The 24589-nt window shown below is 41.7% G+C and overlaps 1 protein-coding gene across 1 annotated transcript in view; it reads right to left on the bottom strand.

Annotated features, from left to right (window-relative positions):
- Nucleotides 1–24194, bottom strand: part of LOC120958149 (protein tiptop) — a 152190-nt gene extending 127996 nt beyond the window's left edge. The window contains exon 1 of the mRNA XM_049610194.1: nt 24095–24194. Within this exon, the coding sequence (XP_049466151.1) occupies nt 24095–24149 (55 nt within the window). The 5' untranslated portion in view covers nt 24150–24194. The remainder of the gene's footprint in view (nt 1–24094) is intronic.
- Between the last annotated feature and the right edge of the window lie 395 nt (nt 24195–24589).

The raw sequence follows: 24589 nt of genomic DNA, 5'->3' as shown, positions 1-24589 counted from the left end.
CGAAACGAGTGCACGCAACCATTAGTTGATCCACCTCGTTGAAATCTCAATCAAGCAACACTGAACCCCCAACTATTAACGCATGAACAACGTTTTAAAACAACGTCCTCCGATCTGCCGATCTTTCGATCTCATTTCTCAACCCTTCTGCCAATCCACTACCCTCGGATCCACTGTTTGGATGCCCACTGAACCCGAGCGAGATAATTATAACCATATCAGCTTTCCAAATGCCCATTCATCGCCCAGCGGGAAGCAGGGTGTTTCGTTTCGTCGCATCTGCACTACACCCGGACTGGCTCGGGCTTGGGGACCAGCTTCTTCACTCTTCTTCTCCAGTGACCGATCAAATGGCGATCAGCTTATCGCTGGCATGGCGCACAGTGCGAGGGAAGCAGCGCTTCGAGCCACGCTGCCACCACACAACTGCGAACGGTGGTGACGCTGGCTAATGGCGGCGACGTTCAACGCTACCATCATCACGACGGTGGACGGAGGATCTCACGAAAGCTCCAAACATGACAGAGCTCCATCCTGCGCATCGGGATCGATGGAAGGGAGAGCAGCGGGCTCGGGAAATATCTCTCGCGACGTCGATTTATGACAAACCCCGAAAGCTCCACGTAGTTGCCGATCGGACCATGAGGCAGTGAGGCAGCACGATCGCAGCCCTGACGCACACGGACGGAAATTGAAGGAGTCCGATCGCTGATGCTCGTAAATTAAAATGTCGGTCGTCGGTGTATATTCATAATCTTTGGCTCCAGGTCCACCTTCCTCAGCCGCCGTTGTTTCTGGTCACCATATTCCCTGTACTGCGTCACACTGTTTGGACGCGTTCGGTTCGTTTCATCAGTCAGCCATTTTTCTTGTTTACCCCTCTCCGATCACACTACACACCCCACACACGGTACACCACTCACCCACAGCAACGATCAAAGAAAAGACTAGAGGCTTAAATTAACCGTCAAAAGCCGTGGAGTTGAATTGAACGAGAGAGCAAGAGAGAATAAGAGAGGTTCACTACGAAGGCTTTGTGGATCGTTCTTTTTCTTTATTGCTCCGTGCCGTTTCCCGTACCATAACCTTTTCCTTTGATTGAAAACATTTAATTTATCATAACTTTATGGTTGTTAATATCGTCCAGTTTTGCTTTGTCGCGATCTTCTTCCCAAGATGGATGCCCGCATATATGGACGGTTGGTAATGGCGTTGGAATGGCGGCAATGGTTTGGAGTGTTGGTGTTTTTATTCGTCGAATGTAATGTCAGAAGAAAAATCTGTAAATGCCATTTGTAGACTATGATATGTTGTTTTTACTGTTTATGAGATGTTGTCTGGGTGTATTTTGAATGTGCCCAAGCAATTAACTAACTTTTACTGAAACTTTTTTCGATTCATTTTAATACAGGATTTTTTTAATTTAAAAATTAGTTGTATCGTTAAATTATGCAATTTTAGGTACAATTGTGCACACAGTAATAATATTTCAACTAATATATAAGATATTGAATGTATTTTCAACGAGTTTTTTTGGAATCAGCTGATAAATCATGAAATATGATTATTAAATTTGATCTATGAATAACTTTATTTTACTACTTACTATGAAAATACTTAATTGAATGATAAAAAGAGTGATATCGATTATATTATTGTGAATTGTGGCATAATAAATAATAATCAATATTTTTTAAATTAATCGTCTAAAAGGATCGTTTTTTAACCCAACAATCCAAATGATAGCCTTGCGAAGAAATGACACTATTTACGGCAATCATTGCACATTCAACAGTTCTTCTAAGTGAACCGATTTTGCCATGTTAAATAGCACAAAAATGCATCCCTCACAATCTGATATCCATGTCGTACGAATTCTTTCCCCAAAAACTTGCGTACGGTCACACAGTGCTGCTGATGCTGACAATGAGAAAATGATGATGACGAAATTCATATGGTAACGTTCGAGAGCATCCTTGCACTTTCCGGCTGCCGGCTGTGTGCAAGCATCATCCTGTCAGGACATGCGGTGATTTGTTTATCTCTTCACCCGCTGCATACACACACATCCACTCACTGGTACAGGCGCTTACATGCATCGCCTGGAAAAGATGCTCCACAGCAACAACCAGCCACACGCAGCGGGTATGAAGCGAATAAATGTAAATTAAAACCGAAACACCTCATTCATTTGTCAGATTTTGGACGAGCAAAGGCAAAACAAGACTCTCGCTCTTGTAGCCGGGCCCCCAACAATCGGGTTTCGGCACCGATGGATTCGCAACGTGTTGCGCGCTTGCTGGCAAAAGCTGCGTGATATATTATTTTGCGCCGTGCACTTTGCGCTGCTTCATTCGCGCTCGCACTGATGGACCACAAACGAGCGGTTGTTGACTTGTTGCGAAACAGTGGTGCAAAAAGGCAGCCGGCGGTAGGCGAGAACCCACTTGCCAGGGAATGCCAGCCAACCAGCCAGCCAGCCAGTCAGGCAGCATTTATATGCAGGTTGCTAGATGAAAGGATTCTGCCCTTAACGACGGAATGACGGTGCTGATGATTGCCTTCGGTAAGGAAGAAGCCATTTATCTTCCGGATTGAAGCAAAGCGAGATTCGGTCTGTTTGTGCTCGGGTGGCTCTACCGTTAGTAGCGAGCTGTACTTGATTGTTTCGATTTTTTGAATGTGATTACTGTTGTGTTAAGTAAGTACATTGGGAGGTGGAAAACAGAGCTTTTGTTTCGATGGTAAGAACCCATTATACAAATACACACATTAAACAGAACGATCTCGTGTAAATTCCGAATTACCGAGATTTTGAAGGATTGCATTCTTCAATCGTGTCATTTTTTCGTGTGAGAAGCCACGAAGGATCCATTTTCACCATAATGTGTCTTGAAAAACAGCTATAAACGAATGACTAGAGTGAATCCTTTTGTTGGAGGAAGAAGTTGAACACAAAGGCCATTCCTTACAAAACATTCATCTAATTTAGTTGTTAGAATGAATGTAAGAAACTAATTATTTTGTGGGACTTTTCACTCTGCTTAATTTAAATATAATTATTTGCTTCTACTGAACAACAAACCAATAAATTTAAATGCGTTTTACAATCAATAACTTTTTGTCTGAACATAGTTTATGATCTGGTTTGATCGCAAAGATCACAATTGGGACTTATTTCATGCATTCTGCAGTTGTTCAGCATTCCTTAACCATCTAAGCACTTTGGCATTGGTAAATAAAAGCTTTCGAAAATTAATAACATCAACACTAAGTAGTATGTGTGTGTGTGTGCATGTCCAGCGGGTACACGTGACAGGATACAGAGCCTGTCCACTTCCCTTGTATGAAGAGTTTCAAAGTTCTTGATGTTGGAGGAAGGTTTTTGTTGTTTCTATCACTGTCAGGACCATTTAGGGCAGCACACTAATGCCTTTGGGTCATCGTTTCTGTTTCATTAGCATCCATCAGGGATGGAATAGGCAAGGAAAGTTGTTGGCCTTTGCTTTTATATCAGCGGGTGGTTGTGGTTCGAGCTAAAAGGAAGCGGCCATCATGTTGGCGTTGTGGGTGTGTGGGTGTGTGTACGATTCATTGAAAAGTAGCATAGGAGCTGGCAGGGTGACAACTGCACAACCCGCTATCAGGTTCCCGGGGCCATCATCATATGAGATGATGGTTTGCATGTGTGTATGCGTGTGTGTGCGTTGTGCGCCTTGCTCTGGAAAGCTGAAAACCCAGTTGTTGGTTGCTCTCAAGAAGGTTTATCAGGTTAACTTTCTTGTAGGTAATTGTTGTACATAGATTGAAATATTTTAATGTACTAATATTCCTCTCAAGTTAATGTTTCCTTGAGATAAGTTTGTTAATTACAAGAATGGTGAAACACGCTCTACAACAATATTAAAATTCTTTGTTTCTGAATGACTATCATTTGAAATGAATTCAATGTCCTTGGGAAGAGTTAAATAATTTCCTAGGGAACACTATTAAAATAAATACATTTTATACTTTAACAAGGACTTATAGAACTCTGTACCAGTAAACCAGTAAGCTATACTTCCCAGAAAGCCAGCAGTTGCGTTGATCGGAGACATTCATCCGTCGACACAGTGCCACTGGAAGACTCGGCCCCGGACATGCGGCTAGCTTCTGTTCTTGATTAGACAGTCAACCACCGAAAGAGACTGTCCTCCCAGAAGGCTTCCCGTTTCGCCTGCGGCGAAGTAAACTTAATGGGTGTATTATTCGTTCTTTCACTTTCTATTGTTTCATGCACACCAGCAAATCCTTTCGCAATGCTTTGTCCCCACATAGGGAGGGCCCCCCTCGTGTCCGGAATCCGTTAGCTCACTCCACTGTGCGCAACCGTTATAGCTGGGCCATCCCGACTTGACTGACACGATGAATAAAGCCGTGCTGATGGTTTCGTCCTTCTTCGCTGAAGATTCTGGTTTCCCCTGTCCGACTACTGATCCACTGGCATGCTTGAGTCACCCGTCTTATCATTCGGATTGTGAGGCAGTGATGACTTTATTTCTCTCTTTCCACTTCTTTTTCAGTTTCTCTCTCTCTCATTTTCATCCAGTGGTTTGCCACCGAAAGCTTTTTTCTACAAATTTAATTATTTCGAACTTTGAAACACAGTTCTCTCCTCCACCCCCCGCCACCCCCCTAGGGTGTGATTCCAGCGGCATAATTAACTGAATCTGAGACACTCACTTCTTTGTGCCACTGGCCACTGGTGGCCGCTGGCGGTACATGAGCGGAACCTGCTGAATTGCATTTTTATGCGTCATGGTCCATGGTACGAGTGGTTTGATGTGTTGGAACGCGCGCTTTGATAAGAGCCGATGTGCCGGGTGCTTGCTGAGAAAAATTGCTTGGTTTTTGGTACAAATGGACGGCGAATTGGCCGCACAAATAATTAACAGAACTTTGCTCGAAGGGCCAAATTTGTAGCCATCAAACGCGCGTTTTGCATTATCATTGAAGGGGGTTTTGTGTAGGGGTAAAATTGAAACCAACTTCTAAGTCCGGGCGGCAAATGAATGCTGGCTGGATTCAATTTTGACAAAAATGCTTAAATGGTGCAAATTTAGATTACGATTTGCAAAGGGTCCGGATTGAGTGAAATATAGAAAGTTTTGATAGTCTATTAGCACGAGGACAATTTGGCTTGGTATGGAAAAGGGATGGAATAGGGGAAGTGAAATTGGATTTAAGTAATAGCAGTTTGACTTAATGAAGACCATTATGAAAGGTTGAAATTAGTCTATCTGTAATTCAGAAGAAATTCAATTATTTTTTGACGTACAAAATAAAAAATCAAACTATGTAACAGTATTCAACGAAAAGTATTTGTTAGTTCATACATTGTGTGAACTTCCACACGTGTGTGTACTCATCTACAAATTCGTGATTGAGATTTAAGCATTGTTAAACACTAAAGAGCTGTATTAAGAAGGATTTAGACATAAAACACCGAATAAAATAATTTAGTACAATTTACAACCACCTGATACAGGTTTCCTCTTCATTAACACATAATGTGATTATGCGTTTTGTCATAATCATAACTTTGCATTCGTTAATACCTACCCTGACGGCCGACAATGCCAACGTGCTTTTCCGCACTGGCCCAGCTCGAGCTCGATTACTGAATGCTGGTTGATCCGAGATGAAAGAACATTGCACACGATTTGCAACACAGCACCATATTATTCAGTGACACATCAGCACACTCCTGCGGTAACTGCGACGAGTAAGTGTTTGTGTTCCCCCCAAAAAATCGTATCACATTGTATCGGGGTTTGCCTCAGCCGAGGCACAGTCAAAGGCAGCGCGATGCAATACCAACCATCAGTTTTCCGGTACATTCTACGCCACAGTTCCCCATGAGCCAGACACCCCGTTTTGAAGGCGGTCATAGTGAATGTGGTAGCGATTCTAGCTCACGATTTGCAACAATCTGGCCCCCACTACACTGATCATCATCAGCCCCGTTGTGCGGATGCGGATGCAAAACTGCAGTCAGTGTACCGTCTAATCTCGAACCCGATCCCTAAACCGTTCTGCCATCATAAATTTATATACAATCACGTTTGTACAATTTCATTTCAGTTAGATTATATTTTGAAGCGCACTGTGGAAGCGCTAGAAAACGCCCAGCCCGGTGCACTGTACTGGCGGGGGGGCGGACGATGCGAGCCTGGTGTGACACGTACCAGCAAAACAGCATTTGGTGCCACCGGGAGATGAAAAGTTATGAGTACTCATCGAACGCTGTGTGTGTGTGTGCGCCCGCTAGCATTTACGACGGACGGAGGTGTTTGTTGTACTTTTACGCAAGAACAGTTCACTGCCGCAGCTCTGAGGAACAATATTGAGGGTAACGGGGTGTTTTTTGTATTGGATTAGGAATTGGATGCAGTTTTTGTGTGTGTCCCTAAAATGGGGTAAGCAAATCGACTGTACATCAATGAAGATTCATTGGGACAGAATTGTTCCAATCCAATCATGGTTGCAGGCACGGTGGTTCAAATGGTTGCCGCCGTCAACAACGGTGCTTCGATGGGAGATGTATTTGAACGTTTTTAAATTTGTAATGCAATCTCCATGGTAATCGGGAGGATGAAGAGAGAATATTTTACTGTATCACTTGGTTATTCTTTTCGATATAAGTAATAATTTGAGGAAATGTGAGCTTTAAGTTTCTTCCAACAGTTAAAACAGTTCTATTAAATCATTTTAATTTATTTTAAACAATCTTCATGTATATTGGTAAATATGTTTGAAAAGCAAATATACTGTAAACTGTGTGAATCATTCTGAACATTATAAATAGATATAAGCACCAAGCTTAAAACGGTACATCATGCTAGACACAAAAAACACTCTCATTAATTAATGCATCCACAAAGCTAGCCATTACCTGTAGCCTTACGGGCGTTTTTGGTGAACCCTATAATTGTGCTTATAATCACTGCAAGCACCCTAATACCACCTACTTTATGATGATTGTTGTCAATATTTCTCCTATTGATTCGATTGTGGCTTCCGAAACGATGTTCCTGTTCCCATCATGCAGTAAATGCATTTCGATGATCCTGTCTACTATTACTACTACACCTAGTACTACCACTGCCACTACTAATACCGACTCTCTCTCCAATCGAACCAAAGCATGGTCTTGTTTATGGGGTATGCTCAATTCATTACACTGGTTTACGGTTGGGGTTGAGGTAGCACGGGGGAAATGAGGGTAGCTTGTAGTTAGTTCGGATATTTAATTTGTGATGTTCAACTGATTAGCCAGATATTTGCTCCCAACCGGTCGTAATCAAGTTAAGTGTAAGCTCATTATCGGAGATGCAATAAAAAAAGGAGAATAGTCAAATAGCACGCTTGGGACGCATATCAATATTTAACAACTTATTATTGTTTTGCCCCTGCTGATGTCGTTTATTTCGATTTTTAAGGATGGTATAGTAATGAGATCGATTGTTTAAAAATGGTACAAGTATTTGGGGTTGAATTTCTATTTTAGAGATAAATAATGTATGAATTTTATCACGTAAATACCACATTAATATGTTGTATCGTTTGATAAAATGATTGATTTGATTTGAGGTAAATATCAACAAAATAGTGAAAATTCACAATAATAATACTAATTTCCTGACTTAAGCAAAACGGCCTATTTGGATCGTGACTCCTGAATTAAAAAAAAAACTAGTTTTCTGAATGTTTTTATCACGTTCTTATTTAAATTATCCAAAGAACCTTGCTTGCTACTCACTGCGTGATTTTTCATTATCTGTCGAGTTTTGTTGCTGCCACTAAACATGAAAACAAAAGCCGCCTTCCTAACTTTTTCTCCAAACAAGTGTCATTCCAATCCATTCTTCGCTTTCTATTTAAGTGTCCACAGGCCCTCTCTACCCGATCGCTAGTACGCTGCGCTGAGTATCGGGAAATGTTTATCATTTTTGCAGCACAACCATCATCATCATCGTTGCACTCCACGCGCAAAACTTGTCGAACGAGGGAAGAAGAAGCTCTGCTGGAGCAGAGTGTGAGAAATCAAAAGCGGGAGTCTGCTGCTTCAGACGGCGGTCTCCGATCAATACTCAAGAATTTCCATCAGGAACGCCTATCAAAATGCGTTGATGGTCTCATGAACATTTTACTTAATGACAGCGGTGTGCGCCGGGGGAAGCAACGGGGCCCGTGATGCGGAAGCGTGCGGTATAGACAATCATTCTCATCGAAGCGAAAGCGAACGCTGCGGCAACGCGAAAAATAGGGATGCATATTGAGGCAGCAAAGGTTCGCACCGGAGAGGCTGACGGGTCTCATCGGCTGGAAAAGTGCAAACGAGCTTTCTTTTCTTGTCGGCATCGCGGAGTGGTGCGGGAAAGCGTGTGCGGAAATGAAGGTTCGCAAGAGGTTATGGTTTCATTCTGTTTATTTGCAGACATCATTTGGTTGGAACTTGTCCTGAAAACTCGTGGTTCAGTAAGTCTTTTGTCTTTCCGTCAAGGAAGAGACCGACCCATTTCGGTGCATTTGCTTCGTCAACGCTGCTTGTGCCGCTGCTGCTGCTGCTGCTGTCGTATTAGTTATTTACAGTAGAATGACGATAGTTGTGCCGTGACCCTGTCAAACGTTGAGATGGTTGTTGCATCTGCCGATATTGGTGTAGCATTTATGCAGAAAAAAGGAAGCGAATCATTGCAGGTGAAAGATGGCAACACAACGAGGCTCAACATGTCATGTTAAATAGTGTTTTTGTTTCCATCCATGAAGCATTAGTAAAGCACTGTTGCTCGTATTTTGTTGCTTGTAGTTGTAGTTGTTAGTCTGATATCTAATATCTCTTTTTACAGGTTATTTTTAGCTTCAAAATTAATATAAATCAATAATAACAATAAAAATTGTAGTAACTTCTCTTTCGATCCTTCAACTACCACAAACAAAAAGATGTTTCTTTATCGCGAAGTAAAAGGCGTACCTCACACGAAAGCAAACACTGGTTTCTCTTCTTCGTTCTACGCAATCGACACTCCAAAATAGACGCGTGAGATGATTTTAGTTCGGCGATAAAAGGCCAATCGTTAATTTGAAACGCAATAAATAATCTAAATACAAAAATTATGGCCACAGCTCCACATGATAAACGTTACCGTGGATCGCATAATTTAGAATTAAAAATCTAATATCGTGTTAACCGTGCCGGATGTTGAAATTGATCGTGCAGAATAGACCTACCAAACCAGTCAAATGTAGTTTGAAATGATCTCAATCGAGGCACGGAACTTAAGCCGAGTGAGGTAAGAGATATCATAAAAAAATATGGACGGGATCAAGTAAGCAATCGATCGAATGGTTACCCCAAAGCTGTACGATTGACGATGTTTCGATGAAGATAACTGAGTTGTATAAAGAGACTTTGTCATGTTCAGCATCAGGCTGCTTCAGGAATCCATAACGATGTTCAAATGATGCTTGTTTTTTCATGAATCTATCAAAAAGATTCTCAATTGTAAAATGATATTGTCACAAGTTTTTAGGCGAACAATCTTTATCAATAAGAGATTGATTTTATCCCTTAAAGTTCAGAGTTATCATCTTAGTTTATCGATGCACTTATGTTTTTTATCTATTTAGATCAGTTTTTATACTGTATTATTATCTTTTATGTGTTTTTTCGAATATTTCGTAATTTGAAACGAACTTCTGTTTGGTTTACTCACTTAAATATTCATATTAACCTTGCCTAGAATTAAAAAAACGGAAGTTTTCCATAGTGTCGCACTGTCTCTGACTATAATTATTTTTTCTTACGTCAGTTGTTACGATAATAATATTGAATAATATAATACTCTTATCTTTTTCGGAAAAAAAACCATTTAAAGTTACATACAGACGCATATTTTTGTCAGAAAGTCATTTTTTCCTATCTTGGCTTCTGTTGCATTCTACTGCAGTATTCTTTTTTTTGCATCCAACTTGGACGCAACAACCATAAATAAAAACATGAAGCCCCGAAAAATAGATTGACCATTTCGCTTCGATCAAATTTAAAACCGGTCGTTCAATCAACATAACGGGGGGGCTGATGGGGCATTTTGTTTCAATTTTTAGGCTATGCTGCCGTGACACCATGCCATTCACCGTTTACAGCTTTTTGCTCGACCGCAAGTGATAGCGTTTTTTTGGGGTTGGCGAGCAGGGCTGGAAAAGGCAAAAGACAGGAAGACGGCGCAACGGTGCGCTTCACCACTAATGGTCCCGTCCCGATCAAAGAGACAAGCTGTCAGGTGACGACGACGATGGAGCGGAGCAAATGTTTCGATGGTTAATTTATTTTCTATCTTTGTACGGCCAGCGCCGCACTCGACACCGGCGCTGATGCATTGATGCACTAAAAATGCCAATCGCGTAAGTGCACTGGCGACATTACAACACGGCGATCATTCGTGTGCCGCTATCGAAATGACATCTGTACTATCGGAATAGCGGGCCATTCTTTGGCACAAAACCCCGGTCCCGGCCCAACCCACACGGCCCTAGCCCACCGGCAAACGTTGACGTGGATGTGCGACTAATCGAAAGCATTTCGTGCGCGTTCCGCACATTTCCGCCCCGTGGACACGCTGCAAAACGGTGGAATATTCAAAACATGAATATGCAAACACACATGTTGTACGGTAAATTTCATCGCTCATCGATTTATTCATCAGTTTCCGTCAGCCACGGAGGGTTGGATGGTCAGCCCGTAATGGATTCGGAGGGAACGCTTTATGGACCAACAAGTTTCGGAATGGATTTGATGGTCGATGTGTGTTTTTTTAGGCAAAAATATCAAAGTATCGGAACGGAAGAGACAAAACATGAACAATTAATGGTTGCAATGTTGATTGACTGTGCAATATGCTCATGATTTTTGCACAAATATCCTTTGTTTATTAATTTATATTAAAGAACCTCGCAGTGCTATGAGAGCTCTACCTATGGTAGAAAGAAACAAATGTTTAGAAGACAAAAACCAAACCATCATCGTCATGTTGGTCATCTCGGATTGAAGTTGAGCGACTTTAACAGCACGAGAGAAGCAACCATTTTCGAAATTGGATATGAATTTGTGCTAATTCATTCGCCAGAAAATAGTATCCATCATCTGCCAAGTGCATGGGTGTATGTTGGAGGGAAAATAGATTTCTCAAAAGTACGTGCTGCTCGTTAGAACATTTTCCCTGACCAAACGCCAACCGGTCCCGGCGGGGTGGGGGGCGTAGTGTCTCGTGCGGGAAAGAAAAATAGCCAATACTGGAAACTCAATTCCCGTCCGTCTTTAGTTTACCCCTTTCACGTACGCCCACCACCACCACCACCACCACCACGAGCTTTCGTGGCTAGGAATATACGTATCCGCCCGGTCCACTCATCCAAACACCGATCCATCCAGCTGACATTCGTCTCAGCTCGAAAGAAACGGAAAAGAATTGAATGATTGGCATGATATTTTTCTTGGCCTCATCCCAGCGCGCCCATCCCTTCGCTTCGTACCCGTGCCCCTTGGAGCGGGAATCGCTCGTTCGAATGACATGTACACATGAACACAGTGATGAGCAACGTCTTTGGTGGGTGATGTGACCGGCTCAACCGGACCCGGTTTGGGCAGGACAATCGATCGCTGCTGCTTCTTTCGGGTCGGTTTGGTTGGCTCTTACTCTTACCGCTCGGCGCTGCCAGGCCAGCTGCAGCTGATGAAGCTCGGTTCGCTCCGCAAACAGGAACGTGTAAGTAGGAAAGTTTTCTTGCACGACGTTTGTGTGAGATGAAGATCCCTCTATGTCAACCCGGTAACCGATAACCCCACCGCCGTGCTCCGTGCCGTGCGTTACCGATGCGGTATGGTGCAAAGTTTCCACCCAGGGAAAAGCAATGTCATTTTTCTTGCTCTCGCTGAAAATCATGTTACTCTCTGGCTGTGCTCTGGCTGGCTCGTCTCGTTCCGTCGCTATCGCTAGCCCCGTTGCTGACGGCATGAATCAATCCGGCAGCGCCGACTGGAACCGTAAGATGATTAAATTGAATTGCACAAAAACAGAGGATTTTTCGGATCCGGGTTTGCGGCTCTTTTTACCCGGTCGAAATGTTTCAATACTTTGCGCTTGACTGTTGGATGCAATATGTCAGTGAAGAAAATGTTCGATCACAAAAGTGCTGCAAAAAGCTATGATTATTTTCTCTCTTTTAAAACATTTTGATTTGTAATAAAGAGGACACATCAGCAATACGGCTCGGCCGTCCTTGCTGAATCATAAATAAAAGGGAAATTATTATATAAACTTTATTTACCAAAATATGTGACCAACTAACGTACATGTTTGCATAATATGTAACTTTATCGAAACAGTTTTTAAGACTTCTGTTATTACTATTTTTGTTGAATGCACAACATCTATATTGTATATAATTTAAATAAAAAAGGAATAGTTTAGTAGCTTCATGGAGACGCATGGTATCCAATCAATATTAATCATTCTTGCACTCAATGGATCGTCTGTTTTATGCTAAGACAATTTATTTTCAATTTTTAGTGACGTTTATGCCATACAACAATAAAGTAAAATTTCATTTTTAAATTACTTTGCTTTTCAAATGAATACGTAGCCCCATAATCTGTAGGCAGCAATTGCAGTTGCATTAATGGTTGAAAACATGCTGACATATTTGTATACTCTACCATTATTAATAATTTGATCTAGATTATGTTTGAACTGTCTATTATATATAACTATGTTTTTATAATTATAATAATCACGAGATTGCTTCTGGCCCTTTTAACTTGTAACAATTTTGGGTGTTTAAGAAAGAGCAGCAATCAACAGAATATCCAAAAAGTGTTGTTTGAATTCTCTTTTCTTTTGTTTCTTGCGTGTTGATCATCTTTTGTCCTATCGTTAATTAAATAAAGTTAATAATTAACTGGATAGTACATATTATAGTAAATTTTGCCTTATGAGATAGCATCAAGTTTGAATTTTTAAACATTTAAAACTAGAACACACCTTATTTATGTATTTCATAATCATTGTCTTCCTTTCCACACTTCCAGCGTCCCATTTGTATCCCGATCAATTTATTATAGGAATTTGAGCAAACATTAAGCTGCTGGCAAGAATGATGGTGATGATGGGCTGTCAACAAGTCGTCGCTCTGGTAGCGAGATGGTCCAGCCGTGTCAATCCAGCATGGCATATAATCTAATCATTTCCGCCTGTTTTCGACGTGCGACACAACCATTTAATCCAATTGCGGATGTCATCGAGCGCTAGGCTAGTTGAGTGATGCAAGAAAAAAAAAATCAGTACTGCTGCTTCACGCTATCTCCAATTTTGGAAATCATGATTGACACGTGTCAGAGATCAGTGCTTTGTAGTAAGCATTGTGAGAGGAAATTTTATTCGGTTTTGATGTCATTTTTTTCCTGCCACCTTTTGTCGCTCTTCAAATCGTGTTTCTTCAATTTTTAAAATATATTGTCTCTTTTGCATATTTTGCTTGCTTTATTTCATTGTGGCTAAAATGCAATATAACACATTTTTGTGGTTGGATTTGTTTCATCCTTTAATCCTCAACGGACTCCATCCACCAGCTCCATACATTTGACATTCTTATTATATAGCACGATGCATCAAAATGAATTATAAGTTTGTCAACTCGCTTCCCCAATGACAATGAAAGCATCAACCCACCGGACAGCAGCAGCAGCAACAGCAGCACCAGCATCACTGTCCACAAGCGCAGTAAGAAAACTGTGGCACAAATGAAAAGAATTGTGTCGGCTACGCTCATGCCAAAGGCCAGCGTCAATATAACCGAAAGACCCACCGTCATTTATTTTACACCCTGAGCTTACAACTCCCTAGGTGTGTGTGTGTGTGTGTGTGTGTGTGTATGTGTCTCCCAGTTGGCGGTACAAGAAGTATCCATGTGCCAGACCCAGCATCCCAGCCAGTTCGGGTTGGTGAGCGTGCTTAGTCACTAGCGACACCGATGGCACAGCTGATGAAGGATATGGTGTTCATTATTTACTGTAATGGGTATGGGTAAGGCGAATGCAATAAATACATGGAAAATATAAATAATGTAGGTAATCTGCGAAGAAATATTTCGAATATGCTGTTCCACGCTGAACCCGCCAGATGGACAGAACAAACGGACAAGGGTTAAGCAAGCTAGCAAACTATATGTTCACACATTGCTATGTATTCTGACAATGCATTGACAGCTTGACTTTTGAATATTTCTAGAAAAAAATCATGTTTCATGCTAAAGCATTAAATTTACAAGAAGAATACTTAAAAAAGGACAACTTTTTTGCTTGGTAAATGCTTTAATAGTAGCACTATTTTTGAAACCATTAAACAATGCTCAAGTTGCACTAAACATAGCCTCTCACGCTTTACGCTTTTAATCCCAAACAGCCACCAAACCCATTGTATTGGATCACAACAGGAAGCAACCGGATCCATCATGCTGCTTCTTGCTTTGTCAGTACTCAACTATTTCGTGCTCGGTCACTGTCTTACGCTCCATCAAACACTGTAGCTCATCATCCCGGCCAGCGTTATGACGAATGCTTCATCCCAACTGTACTAGCCCTGCTGCTGCTGCTGCTGCTGCTGTTGAAGATGCTGATGATGATGATTCCACCACTCGCCACCGTACAATTGCCCATCTTGATAGTAATAGTTTCACTTTGGCTATTCGGATTGCGTGATTTCGTCTTAAAACAAACGGCTATGAGTGTATGTGTGCAGGAAGGGCAGCTATACCGCCGCAGAAGCCCAGCAGAAGGCAGAAGGCCCGGAAGGAAAAATGTGCAACATTTCCTCTCCAGCAACACGGGCGTGAAAAGTTCCCCAACACGTGCCCGAGGTTCGCCTGTGTCGAACTTGCGCCATCATTTTGCCCACCTTTTCTCCTACTCTTCAAATCATCATTATCAGCATCATCATGGTCATCCGACAATATATCAACGCTGACTGGCGCGCGCGCGAAGAATACGGGGCAGCGCTACACAACAAGCAAGAGCAGGCAAAGGAAATCTTTCCGCCACGAAACAGTAACAAGAAAACACACTCCATGCGATGAAGGGCGAAAGCCAGGGTGCACCCTGGCGTACCGAGAGGCGAGAGGGTGGAAAAATGCTGGCAAGAGAAATGGCAAGCCCAGTCCAGTGACACTGCCGGGACGAAGCAGCGAGCAGCGTATGGAGCTGAACTGGCAACTGAAGCAGCACGCGCGGTATGGTGCGGTGTAGTGAAAATGTATAATAATCTGTCTTCTTTCACCTCACATCAATCATGAATCATCATTGCCATCACAGTGGCCGGGGCTGGGCAAAGGAATCATCGGGCCAAACGTAGGCGATGGACGTCTCCCGGTGACCTTGCATTGCACTCACATCCCCGTAACACCCGGGCTGGGATCGGGGCGTGCGGTGAAGTTTGCCAGTTGTGAGAGGTATCACGTTTTCTACTTTTCCGTGCTTTTAGCTGTCCCTCGGGTGGTAGCCGAACGACCACTATGTAGCCGGTGTCCACCATTCCCGGGGACCACCATCGGGGCCGGCTGCACAAGCGACAGTCAGAAACTGTTCCCGGATTGCTAACTTTCAATCCCCAGGCCACTCATTTTGTCTGGAACTTGCAACTTTTTCCTTCACTCTTCGCTCGCTCCCGGGTCGCTTAAGGAGTAGTGGATTTTGGGAATTAGGTCACAATTTTGGTAAAAATACTCCAATTCTCTTTATTACAACGTACATTTTTCAAGCTAAGCACAACATGGTTATGGCTGTTATCATTTATTTGCCAAGGTAAGTCCTCTTTTAGAAAGGTCACGATTATTTTAATTCATTTTAAGACCACGACATCCGATAAATCAACGTCAGCTTTCATATTCTTAAAAATGCTGAAAGCAGTCAACTTTATGTCCTTATTTTAGTTTATAAATCTTAAATTTCATGTCATTAAAATGTTGTTTTGATAACTAACGTTTGAAAGGTTGACAAGCATTTTAAAAGAAATGAGTTTAAAAGTACTTATTATCTTGAACGAAAGTCTTAAAATTGCATGCAAAATGACTGAAAATCTGATATCTTTGCTTTCTAAAATCTTTTTCGTTTCTAAAAAACACAAAAATAAACTATAAACACATAAAAAATGTCAAAATGATGTCAAAAACTTATATAAGGAAAACTAACTAACCTTAGAAAATAAAACAACTTTATGCTAAAAAATAGGATTATGGCCACTGTATGCCTATGGCAAATAACCACTGTGCCGTAGCGTTGTTGTGGACACCTTCGAAGCGTCTTATCACGAATATCGCTTCTTCCGTCATCTTCAGCAGAAAATGTGATTTGATGTTGCCATCAGTTTACGGGTTTCGAACGTAGTTATTTACAGTACTGGCCAGGGAAGGCCAACATTGTGCTGTTTATGACATAGAACAGTTGTAAACAATTTTAAAATTATTTTTTTTCTTCCAGCGCTGAGCTAAAATGCGTTGTTTTCATTTGAAATTATCACATCAACAAAAGTGTGACAAATATTTTAACCAGAATATCATAAACCGAACCAATATAAACATATGCTCATTGATACTAGCAACTCAAAAACTGATTGCCGATCCCTGTAGTGGAGGATGGAATGGCCGGACAAAGCTCAGTCCCAGCGGAATGGAATGATGAGATGAGTTATGGGTGCCATCGCGAGGAAAGATGTGTGGGTCCTGGATTTCTGGTCCCTTTCATCCATCAATCCCCGCAAGCGCAACAGCGGTAGAGGTGGTATTAGTAGTGGTAGTAGTAGTAGTGGCAGGCAAAGGCGACGTTTCGTCCCCGAAATCACTCATTCAGCCGGCATCCATCACCGTCCAGCTTCAGCGCCAGCATCATCTTCCAGTCACGCACGGTAGCGATGTTTTCGTCATATTAAATATTATGGTCTAGTTATTTTCCCGTCGTTTACACTCTGGCTCGCTGATGACGAGACGAACCGTGGCATTCATCATACGAATGGTTTCTCCATTCGTCACCGTCGCTTGTCCGTTTGCTCTGCTCCTCTGCCCGGCCCAGTTACACCTCCCCATGCGACATTCCCATCCCTTGCTGGCGAACTTTGTTCGTCCATCATTGACTGTGAATGTTGGAGTTTAGGTCGTTACGTCTCTTTTCCATTTGCTGATTCCTTTTCTCTTCCTCCCCGATGGTTGTTTGGGAATCAAACATCGAAGGTTCTCGTACTTCTGGTTGCAAGTCTATGGGGATCTCTGAAGAATGGGCACATTGAAGATTGCACAGACACATACAAACCGGAGCAAAAAGGGGAATCTCGTCTGTCGTTTCTTCGATATGACACTACGAGCAAATCAATCAAACTGGTTCCTCTAATTTTCTTGATGTTTAATTTCACCTGTGAGGGATGGTACCAATTACACAAGCAAGTTGACAACGTTTGAAGAATGATATGTTTAGGTTCAAATATTCTGCAAATGTATGGATGTTTGTGCATGGTTAACCACAGTTTTCTTAAAATGGACATTTGTGGAAATTCAGTGCTATCCTTTGAGATATTGTATATAATTTTTGTTATTATTCTGCTACATCCTACACAGCCATAGTTGATGGAACTCTCATCAATCCTTTTCATTGTCCACTTTGCTTCTGCCCCAACTCACAACTCAACTCAACAGAAAGGAATCAAAAGCAACACATGAAAAATCACAAGGATGACAAGGTGATTTTTAAGAGTGACCGAAAGTGATGGGATGCTCGTTGAGAAGGGACTATTCGGAAGTACTATTTTTCTGCATGGCCGGTGAGATGTCCAGGGGCAAAAATCGATTCCTACTGATTGCAACCCATTTGATAGGTTATGGTTGTCTGCGAGATTGATGTGTGTTTAAAGTGAAAAATGTCTGATGACAGGTGGAATGGTAAGCATTGCTCATACTGCCCGTTCCATTTGGTAAGAATTAATACATTTCTATACATCAAAAAAACTTACGGGATGTATTATTTTCGTGTATTTCAAATATTTGAAAGCTATTAACACATGTACATATTTATCAGTATAACGTACTTGCTTAATGCTTTAAGATGGCAAAAGACAACGTATTTTTTATGATCAACCGTTTTCCGTTCCTTTTTAACAGTAACAATCCATAAAGAATGTAACCATACCCTAAGGGCTAACGAAGTCAATGATTCATTTTTCAATAATGCTCTCCGACAAAACGGTCCATTTGTTGCTGTCAATGTATAGCTCGTGTTATCGTAAAGCCTTCGACCGATCGCTTGTAGTCCGGCCATCGATCGCACACGATCCTCAACCATTGCAAATGCGAAAAGAGTGCGCCTTGAATGCATCCATGATCAACGGGTTTACTTCCACAAGCTGTCTGCGCCTTGCAATCTTAGCTATCGATTCTTGACTGCACTTTTCTGCCTCGGAATCTTCAGTTCAGGGTAGGTCACATTGAGAAAACGAATCATGGCGGCCATCGAATGTAACGAATGATCGTGTCAATGGTTTGAATAATGACTGACGGCTGGTATGAAACTATTTCAACGTATGGGAGTGGTTGTGTGCCACAAGATGGACGTAACTCATATCGGAGGAACAGTCCAAGATGGATTTTAAAACAGTCTTAAGACCTCTCCTGTTTCTTCTACGTGTGTGTTCACGAAAAATCGATTTTCTGTCGATTCTTGGGACGCTTCTTGCGGGTTGTGTCTTTCCTATTTTCTGCTCTTGCCTCAATCCGTAGGAGTTTCTCGGTACACACGCACTGCAACGAACAACATACACAATGAAGCACACCTTTACAACATCTTCCTCCTTTCCTCTTTGGACCGCTTTGGACGGGTGAGAAGATAAATTATCACTATTAATTAAAGTCTATTTCCAGCGATATGAGTTAATAATACGCACACATTCAGCCATCCTGGAGCTGCTTTTTGTGCTGTTGATGGTACTGCTCATACAAGCCAGTATGTTGGTGAGTCCTTAGAGAAGTACGACCGAGTGAAGAAGATGAGCAAAGTCATACATTTCTATCCTCATCTCACACTGGTCACTTTTCATACACACAAACACCCAACAGTGAGACCATCTTGAGAATGTCAGAGAATTGCATGAATCAACGTAAGATGACACAAGATGAGAATTCAAACTACAAATCAACTGTTTTAATCTGCAACAGTATCAAAGTGGATGAAAAACATTTGAAAAAAAAAACATATGAAAGGCTTTAGTGAAGCAACGCTGTTAATTCGTTGTTGTCCCTTTTCACCATCTTCATTGAAACGACTCCTCTCTCGATGCATGTTGTCTCCTCACTTTCTCCATGTACTGCGCCATTCCCACACACAGCACGACTGAATATCCCGCCAACAGTGGCCCTAAGTACGTTGATATGGGATCCTGGTTTGATGCGGTTGCTCGATGTTAAGAACTTCATCTCCCGATTCCTTGTTTCTCTCTTCCGTCCACAACCGAACTGACCCCAGGCGTATTTCCGAAACAAGACGCAGGGTGGTGTATGGCAATAAATCAAATAATCAGTACCTTTATATTGTTTAAATTCACATAACTCATATCGGTGTTTTCTGTCTTTCATTTAAGTTCGTATCGTTGGCATATGTCTTACACCAGGATCCGACGGGTAGCTGGCTCACAAAATCATCGACAACTAAAGAAAACGATTGACTGTTACTATGTTAACTTAAAAACAACCATTTGTGATTATTTGTTTCGCTGGTTGTTTGAAAAAAGTTTTCAAAAGAAATGCTCACAAATAATGGAAATTTGGTGCAAGCTTGTGTTCGATGATATCGGTTTTCTAAAGTATATCGTCCTGAACAGATATGTCACACACTCTGTGAGCATTGATTGATCGTATAATTTGTATCGGGAGAAAGCGGCCATGAAATTTTCTTCCCAGTCCTGGCTACAAGAAAGTGACCTTTCTTTCCATACCATGCCTGACAAGGCCATCACTCGCATGACTTCAACAAATGTCGCAAAATTTCCAACAGAGCGCCCGTCCAGTGGTGGACGGACGGTCCAGTCGTCTATGCACCCAAGGCGTCAGTGATGGCGACAAACCGATCGGGCTTATGAAACCGGTCTTTTTGAACGTTGTGCCGAACGCCTGCCAGGTGGAAGTCAACGGAAGGAACGGCTGCTGTGGGCAGCCATGGAAAACCGAGATGGAGGCGTTATTCCATCGTGCCGAGGGCCGTGCATGCAACGATGAACCGATAGCACCGAATGCACTCTTTGAAAATCGCTCGCCCGTTTGACCGGCACATGCACCAAAGCGAAACAGGGTGAGAACCAACGAAACGATGCACCATATTTCAACGCGCTGGCAAGCTCCAATTAATCAATAACTGAAGAATAATCAAGAAATGTTCAAATCGTTTAAAAAATTACACCGCACCCCGCTGCTGCTGCACACCAACCGTTGGAGTCGTTCCTGTTGGTGCAAGTGAAAACGAACCATTGCCGGCCACCCTGTCCATCTCAGGAGCTTCCGTGGAGCTGCTTGAGGAAAACAACGAGTCCAAGAGAGGGAGAGGGAGAGTGATGAAGCGGGAGCACCTCGTACTTAACTGCGGGAGACGCTTTTTGGCCAATCGTGTACGTGCCTTGTACCGCTCGTATACCTCGTAGGTGAGTGATGCGCGACGGGATGTCTGGATCGGGTCTCCGGATCGAGCCCCACAAGCGTTATGGTAGACGGAAGAAGAGTAATTTATGGGCCCAACCTTTTGCACATTTAATAACTCTTTTTTTCTCCGCCGGTTCACGTTGATGGTTCCATTTCTTCAACACTTTTACATAAACCCCACATAAAGCAGGCTGGAACGAGTTTGCTGTGCGAGGGACGAGTGATCGGAAGGGACTCTCCTCTGTCCACACTCCAACGACTCACTTCTTCTGCTTCTTGTGAAGAAACGGCGAAACCGTGAGCCGTGAGTAGCTGTGGGTAACTGATGGTCAGCGCAGCGCGAGCCGATTTCCGGAAAATGAATCTTCATAAATCAACATCATCGGTGTATCGTGTAGTGCAGGGAATATTACGCCTGGTTAAGGGTTGCACTGGCAATGATCGCCCGCCATGGGATGATGTGACTGTAAAACTTGATATCGTTTCGTCTTTCTTGTGCAACTGCACAGAAGTAGTAGTGTTATGGAAAAAATAATAGTAAGAATCAACTGAAATAATAAGCAACTTTCGAGCTTATAAACATATTTGGGACAGAAATCGGTTGTCATGGCTCTTTTCAGTTCTTACCTAATTTGTCGATCAGTCTGTTCAAATGACAAATCCAAACCGTGCTTGAAGGATTCATGATGTCTCTGGCGTCCCGAAAATCGATTGCACCACGGCTTCGGTCCGAAAATGGTATCTCTGATAGAACGCTGTCCGCCAAACGAGGGATCCAGCTTGAGTTTCAATAAAGTTTTATCTGAAAGTAATAAATTACGTCCAGCCCCGGCCAGCCGAACAAGACAAATCAAGCCAGAAAAGGGATAACAGAAAAAGCACATTCCGTGTTGGCAGTGTCACATGGCCCGTCGATGGTGATCATCATAAACATATCACGTTCGTTTGACATGTGTTCGCTGTGCTTGATAAGTTTCTTTCTTTTTTTTTTTGTTTCTTTAGTGAAAATCGTAAGTGGACGATCGCTAGACGTATTTCTCAAGTTTCATTCAATTAAAATAAATGCATTCTGTTGGTTTAGGTATTTTTGGGTGTTGTTTCTGATCTATATACATGAAGAATAATTCAATTGATTATGAGTAGTGCAATGTTTTGAACATGTTGCATGGCTATCGTTCCTTTGTGATATACAACAAGTTTATAATCGAAATGAATTATTTAAATTACTTAACTCACTCTGTCTTGAGCCAATGTAAGTGTCATAAATATATGCAAAAATCGTACACATATTCCATCAGACCAACAATTTGCTTATTTTTAACATCTGCACATCTCTGCTGCAGGATGGATGGTTATCTTTCATGTTGGATGTTACGCATCCGCCAAGTGTTGTCATACTTCTACAACTGGGACCAGTTGGCACCAGTTGCTGCTTGTTTCACGAGTCCATTTTACACTAAACAACTGTTATCTAATCGCAAACAATAAATTTCAATATTGGCCGTTGAAATTTTAAGACCAAACGCGGTCGTTGAGAGATGCTCATTTTCGTTCCAAGCTGATGATAACGACAAATGGAACTTTTAACAGGTTTTGATTTTGACCGAATTTTATTCTTTATGCTACAAACATTGACATTTGGAGCTAGTATGAAGTACCATTGACTCAAACTCAACAACATGTAGAATAACAATGATAGACACTGCTTTATAATCTCTTCTATGCTACTTTTAAATTTGTATCATATTTAATGCTCAGTAAAACATAATTTTACCTCACATGTTTTCTAAAAATTATAAAAAGGAAAGCTAGAAAGGTAAAACTCATTGAATAATGATTTATGAACCAATTCGAGACACAAGCAATAATTTATAAATTAAAATTATGACACTTCATTCCACTTCAAGTACAGAGTACCTTTTCTATGCTAGTCAACAGGAGTCCTTTTCAAATACCGAAATTCTCCTTCACTCGCTCTTTTTCTGTCTTGCCAACCATCTATACGGTAAAACAACAGGACGTGTTACCGATTGATCAATGAGAAACCGACCCAAAAAGGTTACAAAGTTAAAGTACATGTTCATAAATACCGTGCAGCTAAGCCACGTTGAGCATCCTTTGCTTCGGCTTTTCACTCATCACAACGGGTTTCGTGTGCCGATGCAGTGAGCGGCGTGGCGTTTATTAATTTTATTAAACACATAAATCGTAAAAATGTGTACCCTGGCTGATGCACCCCACGGTTGTGACGATGTGTTTCGCTACATTAGAACGACCCGGGGACGCTGATATTTTCATTCAACCGATGGTGCGTTTTTCATGTAACACATTTTGAGCTTGAAGCAAAATGTGAGAGATTTTCTTATTATTTTATACTCAGAATTGAAAATAAATATAATGTATTACAGTAATATAATTGTTTGAACTCTCTTCTTCCACTATATTAAGCCAAAATAATTAATTCATTTAAGATTCAAAACTATGAGAACTGCAATTTATACGTCTTGTGGTGATAACTAATAATGCTTATGATAAAATCGGCGGTAACGCAATATCATGGCTCATGCTGAAACAATTACGAAAAGCATCAGCAGAATGTGTTTGTTCATGCCATGTTCAGGATCTGATAATCGATTGATAAATGCCGCTGTTGGATTGCAGAAAAATGTGCTTCAATTTAATATCCCACCAGACCCAGACCTGGCCAACACCCCGGCGAGACACTGCGAGACGTTGTAAGACTACCTGGAAATATCACACACACATACTGTGCCAGTGACAATGATGCAATGGACGCCGCGTATGCATCGACCTTTGGAGGCGTTTGTAAGTTGCCGCCTTATGAACGAGTAAATTTGCATCGGTTAGAGCACACAACACAAACCATCGCGATGCAAAATGATGTCCATTTATGAGCCGCTAAATATTTTCCGGTGTAAAACTTACGTGCCTGTGCAGCTCGGTGCGGTAAACCGGCTTATGTTCGAACCGCGCGGGACGGACGCACGTGCTCGGGAGAGTGTTTTGTTGATCGGTTCGATTGTAATTCCATGAGCCGCTTAAGGAGCAATTTTATTTATGAACATCATACCCTTGTAGAGCAAATATAGCGCCTACATACTCGGGGCCCCACCATAATTATTAATGCTAACGAATCAATTAATAATAACGTCAACGGTGTTACTTGTGAGCCGAGAGGTGTTTTGAGCGATACGGGTTTAAATGTGACTTACTGAAATACTAAATGAAAAGAAAAACTGTGTAATTTTGTTCCAAGTGACCCAAATAGACAACAAAAACCTCAAATCAATATGTAAGGCGAGTTTTTACTTACCTCGATCGTTGCTGATCCACCGGTATGAAGGTCGTGGCTGTTGTTTGGATCGCATTTTTATCCTCTCACTATTTCATATAATTCTTAAGGTCATTAAAGCTTTCACAAATCAATGATTGAAATGCAAATTACACTCATAACATCTTGTTTAAGCTGATTTAAGTGATGAAATATCAAACAAGAAACGCATTTATCTCTTTAAAATAAATATTTTCTATTGATAGTAGAATACACACGCGTCCGGATTGAAGTTCTGAGAGGTCTGCAAAAAAGAAAAAAAATCAGCTTGATTATAACATGCCATTTACCAGCGCTGACCTGTTGAAAGGAAACAGATCATCACTTTGCTGCAGATTGTTTGACATCGTTAATGAGAATTAATTTTTGGTAATGTCAATTTTCCAACCTCAAGCTTACGTGACAAGCAGCGCACGACCGACCGACCAGACCGGAAGCAGTTTTTAATGATAATTTAATTGAACAAGTCCATCGTGC

Source organism: Anopheles coluzzii, chromosome 3, assembly GCF_943734685.1.
Source record: "Anopheles coluzzii chromosome 3, AcolN3, whole genome shotgun sequence".
Lineage (NCBI taxonomy): Eukaryota > Metazoa > Arthropoda > Insecta > Diptera > Culicidae > Anopheles > Anopheles coluzzii.
Note: the sequence above shows the minus strand (reverse complement) of the source record. Positions and strands in the feature narration are given on the sequence as shown.